Below are 7,995 nucleotides of genomic sequence, written 5' to 3'. Positions count from 1 at the left end.
AACTAGAGTTGAAGGAAACCCAGGTCTGGCCCAGAGGATTCCATCTAGACTTTCTAATTATTGTACACTTAGCAAGTCCCACACAGGTCTTTCCAAATCTTTTCTGTGTGAGGCTTCTTTAGTCCAGTCAGACTTAAACCTTTTTGAACTTTAATGAACCCTTCGCAAAATCTTAGAGACATAGCAAATAATAGCAAGTGTCATCACAAGTAACTGACTGGGACACTAGTTACATAATCAATTATTCAATATGATTATATATTCCATATGTAATTATATACATCTGGCACCTATGAGACAAAGCAGACATGCAAGTGACTCTCAAACTCTTTATTCCTTACACAAGATTATCCGATGTGTCTCACAATTCAACAATTCACTTAATCCTTGAAGATTTACTAAGGGTCTCCATAAGAAGACACTGTGCCGATGTGTCACAGGTGTTAGGGAGATGGAAAATAAGTGGAGGCCTGTGTCATAAGCAATATCTCTATGTCACATAAATCATCAACTTCCAGGTGGTACCCCAACTCCAACCTTTCAGTAAGACTGAACAACTCAAGTGTCGTGCTGGGCACTGGTGACGCACACCTTGAATCCCACCCAGCTCTCAGGAGGCAGAGACCTAGTTCAAGGCCAGCCTAGTCCACAGAGTAAGTTCCAGGACAGCCATAGTTACACAGAGAAACCCTGTCTCCAATAAAACAAAACACAAAACAACAACAACAAAAAAGCACTCATCACTTGCCACCCAATATGTCTCTAAAATTGATTCAACAACTACTGCTACTAGCCTGCAGAAAAGAACAGCCATTAAAAGTAGGTCAGTAAGATATATGAGTAGCTACCTTTACAAGCAAAATACAAGTTTAAGACATATTTTTCAAGAATTATATCCTGACCAATGTATAGAGTCCCTAATCTCTACTTAACTGGGATTTCGTAGTAGAACATATAAACACCTTTCTTTGGTATGGTATAACTGTTCTCTACCCCTACCCCCATCGGCCTTGGCAAGTAACGATTTCTAAGGATCGATTTGGCTGGAACCTCTGTCTTTTCAGTCCACACAGGTTGTAGCACACACACTCCCTTAATTAAGTGGGGCTGAGACTTGAAAAGTGTCACCTACGACAATGACAAACCGGTTCGTGAGCAAATGCGGGAAGTAAATCAACCGAACGGTTTGCAGAGGGAGAGGTCGAGCTGGAGCTGGGTTGAACTGGGCTGAACTGGGTTGAGCCCAGAATGATTCAGGCCCTACCACAGAATGGGTGTCTCCCAGGATGACTTGGTAGGATAATTTAAAACCCTATAAATAGGATGGATTTTCGAGTCTCTACCATCCTCCCTGGCTCCTGAATCTTCTGCTCACTCTTCCTCAAGCAGGTAAGGCTTACACGCTGCAGCAACAGCAGTATCCACAAGTGTGGATGGCAGACACTGTTCCTGCCAGTGATACTCTTGGGCATCTTTCTGCTTTCTTCTCAGGGCTCTGTTTTAGACTATGGTGGATGCTAGAATGGCCTACCTGTGAGATGTGGCCCCTACAGATCCCCAAACTGAAAGTCTGAATGACTGATAGCTGGCTTTTCCGTAGTGCCGTCTTTACCTCATGTGCAAGTTAGACAAGACTCTGAGCCATGGGGACTCAGCAATATTCAGTTTCGCTCTAATAAGTGATCACAAAAGACTCATCTTGTCCCATGCACTCTATTATTTGTCATTTACATGTATAGGCATTGTTGCATGCCTATGTTTTGCAGTTGGGGTTTTATTTTCAGAAGCCTGTGAGCATAGGTACTAGAATTTTTGTACCACAAGAAGGAATATTGGCATACAGATAGCAGAAGACCCCCGCTGCCCAACACAGTCAGTGTTGACCTATCTGACTATGCACTGCTTGTCCTGGGTACAGTGTGTCCGCTTGCTGGTTTTCTCTGTACTTTTTTCCATTTACTGATTACATTTAATAAGCAGGTAATAGAATTTTGTAGAAATGAACCTCTCAGAAAGATTTCTTGGACCACTGAAAGAGATACTTTATCTTCTTCCTCGAGTGAAGGTGCCTCTTTAGAAGACAGATCCTCTTCAATGGCATGGTTTACTGTGGAAGGAAACCACACCCACTATGTTGACCTCTGCCCACCCCATTTGGGCTGTCCTTTATTTTTGTACTCATGTGAGAATCTCAGTCAAGCAACTCCCACCCAGAGTAGAAACTAAGGCATGTAAATATTGACTACACATGTATAATCTCTTAAGCATTTGCCTTTTTCTCTAGCAAAGAAAGCCTTTTTAAATCACTGTCATGATAGTGTACGATATTTGGAGCCTCATTGTTGATCACGTAATGACTAGCCTAAAATTATGGCTAAGAAGGGACTCTGTGGTTGTTTAAACCTCCTTCCAAATCTAAGAAACCAACCACTGGAAATGCTGACTCCATGTCTTCATCCCAAGAATAAAAAAAAAAAACTTTCTTTCTTTCCTTCTTCTTCTTCTTCTTCTTCTTCTTCTTCTTCTTCTTCTTCTTCTTCTTCTTCTTCTTCTTCTTCTTCTTCTTCAGATTCACCTGTGTTTGCCAGAATGCCTGAACTTCTTAGCAGCATACTCAATGTGAGTAAGGTATTTCAGAAATATGCTGAACACCATGGGGAATGCGCTTCATTGAACAAGATGGAGTTAAAACAGCTGCTTCTCACTGAGTTTGGAGACATCCTTCGGGTAAGATACACAGACTCTTGATCCTGTGGAGTGGGATGTGTGACTCTTATGTTTGCATCCAGGATATCTTATCAGTATTTTGTTTTATTTAGTCATTCCCCACCAGTAATATACTGGTAAGCACCTTCTAGTTCAACAGCTTCTCAGCAGTTCTTACACACACACACACACACACACACACACACACACACACACACCTCCTTCTTTGTATGTAAACAAAACACAGAACAACTTCAGAGTAATGGGAAATAACTTTTTAAAAATTTGCCATTCATGTTTTCTATATTAATTCTGTACACACACTATCTCATACATTTGTGCATTAATTCATTAAAGATTTATTGAGTACCTATTCCATGTTGGCACAATCGTATCTCTGAGGATACAAACACAAAGAAAACTAACGTCTTTTTCATTGGGAGTGTCACAGTGTAACAAGAAAGAGGTATATAAACATGAAGGCTATACTATGTGAAAAGATAATAACTTAGCCGGATGGTGGTGGTGCACATCTTTAATCCCAGCACTCAGGAGGCAGAGGCAGGCAGATCTCTGTGAGTTTAAGACCAGCCTGCTCTACAAAAGCTAGTTCTATGACAGGCTTCAAAGCTACAGAGAAACTCTGTCTTGAAAAACCAAAAAGGAAAAAAAAGATAATTTTCTCAAATGATTCTAATTCAAATGATTCAAATTTGCTGTTAATATAGTTGTCTGTTCACTGTGGTTATAACCCCCATTGGTTCATTAAGGGATGAGGTTCAGAAAATAAGCTAATCAAAGATTAGAACCTGAATAAGCCACTTAACAATAATAGTTTTTCAGAAAGAAGGAAGGAAGGAGGGAGGGAGGGAGGAGGGAAGAAGGGAGGGAGGGAAAGCAAGAAAGCAAGCAAGAAAGAAAAGCCTGTTTGGGAGTAGATTGGGGCATTAAGACTGATGTACAATCCAGCATCCATAAAAGAACATTTGGGGTTTTTTCCCCTTTTTTCTTACAGAGACCAAATGACCCAGAGACTGTGGAAACCATTCTGGAACACTTGGACCGAGACAGAAATGGATATGTTGATTTTCGTGAATACCTCTTGTTGGTGTTCCAATTGGTCCAAGCCTGCCATCGTAAACTAGATAGTAAGTCGTGTGGAGGTAGAACCTCCTCCCAGAAAGAACGGGGTCAGAAAGGAACACAGAGCCATAAGTTTTCTGAAAACACAAGCAGACAACCTAGGAAGTCTGAAGGACAAAGTCAGAATGTCCAGCAACATAAGGACTCCCACCAGGGTCAAGCAGAGAGACAAGACACCGATTATAGCTCTGATCAGTCTGAGACAGATGATCAGCACTCTAGCCCTGATCAAAGACTGAGTCATAAATCTAGCAATGACCAACCCAAAAGTCAAGGATATATCTTTGCCTTAAATCAGCCTGAGATCCCAGCTCAGATTTCTCATTATAGCCAGTCTAAAACATTTGGACGACAAAGCAGCCATGGCCAGTCTGGAAGACTCCGACAAGATTCTTATTCTAGTCAAACCAGTCAACAAGAAGCTGGTTCTTATGAACAATATGGAAAGCAGTATCAGAAATCAGGCAACAGTCAGACAGATAGACAGACTCAGAATTCTCGCTATGGTCAGTCAGACAAACAAGAACATAGGTTCCAACATGGTCAGAGAGATGGACAAGGTCAGAGTTCTCATCATGGCCAGACAAAGAGCAAAGGCCAGAATTTTTATTATGGTCAGACAGGCACTAAAGGCCAGAGTTCTCACCAGGGTCAGACAGGCATTAAAGGCCAGAGTTCTCACCAGGGTCAGACAGGCATTAAAGGCCAGAGTTCTCACCAGGGTCAGACAGGCATTAAAGGCCAGAGTTCTCACCAGGGCCAGATAGGCATTAAAGGCCAGAGTTCTCACCAGGGTCAGACAGGCATTAAAGGCCAGAGTTCTCACCAGGGTCAGACAGGCATTAAAGGTCAGAGTTCTCACCAGGGTCAGACAGGCATTAAAGGCCAGAGTTCTCACCAGGGTCAGACAGGCATTAAAGGTCAGAGTTCTCACCAGGGTCAGATAGACAGACAAAACCAGAGTTCTCACCAGGGTCAGACAGATAGACAAGACCAGAGTTCACATTGGCATCGGACAGACAGTCAAGGCCAGGGTTTTCAGTTTGATCAGACAGGCAGACAAGGCCAGAGTTCTCACCAGGGTCAGATAGACAGACAAAACCAGAGTTCTCACCAGAGTCAGACAGATAGACAAGACCAGAGTTCACATTGGCATCGGACAGACAGTCAAGGCCAGGGTTTTCAGTTTGATCAGACAGGCAGACAAGGCCAGAGTTCTCACCAGGGTCATATAGACAGACAAAACCAGAGTTCTCACCAGGGTCAGACAGATAGACAAGACCAAAGTTCACATTGGCATCGGACAGACAGTCAAGGCCAGGGTTTTCAGTTTGATCAGACAGGCAGACAAGGCCAGAGTTCTCACCAGGGTCAGATAGACAGACAAAACCAGAGTTCTCACCAGGGTCAGACAGATAGACAAGACCAGAGTTCACGTTGGCATCGGACAGACAGTCAAGGCCAGGGTTTTCAGTTTGATCAGACAGGCAGACAAGGCCAGAGTTCTCACCAGGGTCAGATAGACAGACAAAACCAGAGTTCTCACCAGGGTCAGACAGATAGACAAGACCAAAGTTCACATTGGCATCGGACAGACAGTCAAGGCCAGGGTTTTCAGTTTGATCAGACAGGCAGACAAGGCCAGAGTTCTCACCAGGGTCAGATAGACAGACAAGACCAGAGTTCTCACCAGGGTCAGAGAGACAGACAAGACCAAAGTTCACGTTGGCATCGGACAGACAGTCAAGGCCAGGGTTTTCAGTTTGATCAGACAGGCAGACAAGGCCAGAGTTCTCACCAGGGTCAGATAGACAGACAAGACCAGAGTTCACGTTGGCATCGGACAGACAGTCAAGGCCAGGGTTTTCAGTTTGATCACACAGGCAGACAAGGCCAGAGTTCTCACCAGGGTCAGATAGACAGACAAGACCAGAGTTCACGTTGGCATCGGACAGACAGTCAAGGCCAGGGTTTTCAGTTTGATCACACAGGCAGACAAGGCCAGAGTTCTCACCAGGGTCAGATAGACAGACAAGACCAGAGTTCACGTTGGCATCGGACAGACAGTCAAGGCCAGGGTTTTCAGTTTGATCACACAGGCAGGCAAGACCAGAGTTCTCACCAGGGTCAGATAGACAGACAAAACCAGAGTTCTCACCAAGGTCAGACAGACAGACAAGACCAAAGTTCACATTGGCATCGAACAGACAGTCAAGAGAGTTCACATTGGCACCAGACAGACAGTCAAGGCCAGGGTTTTCAGTATGATCAGACAGGCAGACAAGGCCAGAGTTCTCACCAGGGTCAGACAAGCAGTAAAAATCAGAGTTCTCACTGTGATCAGTCAAAGATTGGGAAAACTGAATTCCAAGGGCAAAGCAGGTCCTTCCAAGGAACTGATAAAGCAAGAAGAGACTCATATGTTGAACAATCTGGAAGATCAGGAAAACTAAGTCAACAGACTTCAAGAGAAGAAGTGAATCAAACCCAGAGACAGAGATTCCAGGACAGAAGGGAGCAGCAAAGCCACCACCAGGCATGGAATCTCGAAGAGGATAATAAGCACAAACTCTTCGCTCTGATACAGCAGGAAGAGCCGTACCCCCATGAACAGTATGACTGGCAATCACAGAGTAGTGAGGAGGGCCATTGGGAAGAGGAAGAGCATCAAAGTTGGGATGGACAGAGTTTTGAGGAGCAGGAAAATCTATATGAGATGTAGAACAGACAAGCCCACGGAGATGAACAACGCTATCAGAAACAGGATAGGCAAACCTCTGTAGATGAGCAGAACCAGAAAAGACGACACAGGCAAACTCATGAAGAAAATCAAGATCATCAACACGGTAGACAGATGCATGAAGATGAGCAAAACCATCAAGGAAAAGACAAACATCAAAAGCATCATCAACAATGGGATAGACAAACTCATGAAGAAAATAAAAGGTATCAAGGATCCCACGACCAATCCAGAAACTTCCCCAACAAAGAAAAAAATTCACATGAATGAAGATGACCAGGGCCAAGGATTCCAGAGACGACATTTCTTTCCAACCCATGGTAATGACAGGTCCCAAAGAAGAGAACAATATGGAAAACACCCTACCAAAACAGATAATTCCCCCAGCCCCCTCTATGACTATGTATGAGAGCAAGCCATGTACCAGTACTAGGCTGCATGAGTACCAGAGGTGAAGCAGTTTGAAGCTAATGGAAAAAGCTATGTGTCAATTTGTCTTTGTTTCTGTTTAAAACCTGACGTTGTATGTCATCTTTCTCTTTTTCATCTGCCTATTAGAATCCTTTTGAAGACTAGTATAGTACCCACTTTTTGAAATTTCAGTTCCTTGAGTAGCAATTCTAGGGTTATTGGTTGGATGAAGTAAATTAGGTGAACTAATCAATCTTCATTTTGATCACTTTGTGGGTTTAAATCATTCCTAGTTTGTTTTCATTTTCGGTGATACTTGATTGAATTGCTGAATGGTAGAACATTCTTCTTAGAGTTTAAAAATGGGAAAAGGTACACTTAAGATTTCTATTATAGTTGAAGAAAGAGATTCTGGACTTTGGTGAGCTTTGGCTGCTGTGAGGAAAATTTCGGGAACCCCAAGAATGATAGTCTAGACTTTGATGAAGAGTGCTGGGAAGCCTCTAAGAAAGAGAGAGAACACTGATACCAACATCTCTGATGCCTAGGCTCCTATTCTTCTGTGGATGGGTCATGAGAGCTGAACTGACCCCTACTAATCCATTACATATAGAGAAAATATATTTCATCTGTTTGAAGATCCCTGGTAGCCCAAGTTATCAATTCTGGAAACTTTTTCAACAAAGACCCTGTGTAGATCAAGAAATTATATCAAAAAATTCAATAAATGTTTGGTGAGCAATGATGTTGATGGCTTTTTTCTTCTTCAATACGGAAATATGACCTTCACTTATGGGCATTTTCTAAGAATAAATCTTCATTTCTTAGGATTGGAAAGATAGTCCAGCAGCTAAAAGCACTTGCTATTCTTATAGAGGCTTCTGGGGTTTGGTTCCTACACTCATGTGTTGGCTCATAACTGCTGTGGAATATTCCTTTTGTACACTGTGAAGACTAATCACTGTGATTGGTTTAATAAACAAGTTGACTAACCA

The 7,995-nt window shown here is 42.9% G+C and overlaps 1 protein-coding gene across 1 annotated transcript; it reads left to right on the top strand.

Annotated features, from left to right (window-relative positions):
• Positions 1-1,256: 1,256 nt before the first annotated feature.
• On the top strand, positions 1,257-7,745 carry Rptn (repetin). The gene is made up of 3 exons (XM_087897297.1): positions 1,257-1,389; positions 2,570-2,727; positions 3,722-7,745. Exons 2-3 carry the CDS (start codon positions 2,590-2,592, stop codon positions 6,569-6,571), a joined length of 2,988 nt encoding a protein of 995 aa, XP_087753423.1. The 5' UTR covers positions 1,257-1,389; positions 2,570-2,589; the 3' UTR covers positions 6,572-7,745.
• Positions 7,746-7,995: the final 250 nt, after the last annotated feature.

Source organism: Myodes glareolus, chromosome 17, assembly GCF_982192425.1.
Source record: "Myodes glareolus chromosome 17, mMyoGla1.1, whole genome shotgun sequence".
Classification (NCBI taxonomy): Eukaryota; Metazoa; Chordata; class Mammalia; order Rodentia; family Cricetidae; genus Myodes; species Myodes glareolus.
This window is presented reverse-complemented; position numbering and strand designations above follow the sequence as displayed.

Coding starts and splice junctions, on each gene's coding strand:
- Rptn (XM_087897297.1), top strand. CDS start 2,590: ATGCCTGAACTTCTTAGCAGCATACTCAATGTGAGTAAGGTATTTCAG. Junction 2,728..3,721: donor AGTTTGGAGACATCCTTCGG/GTAAGATACACA, acceptor TTTTTCTTACAG/AGACCAAATGACCCAGAGAC.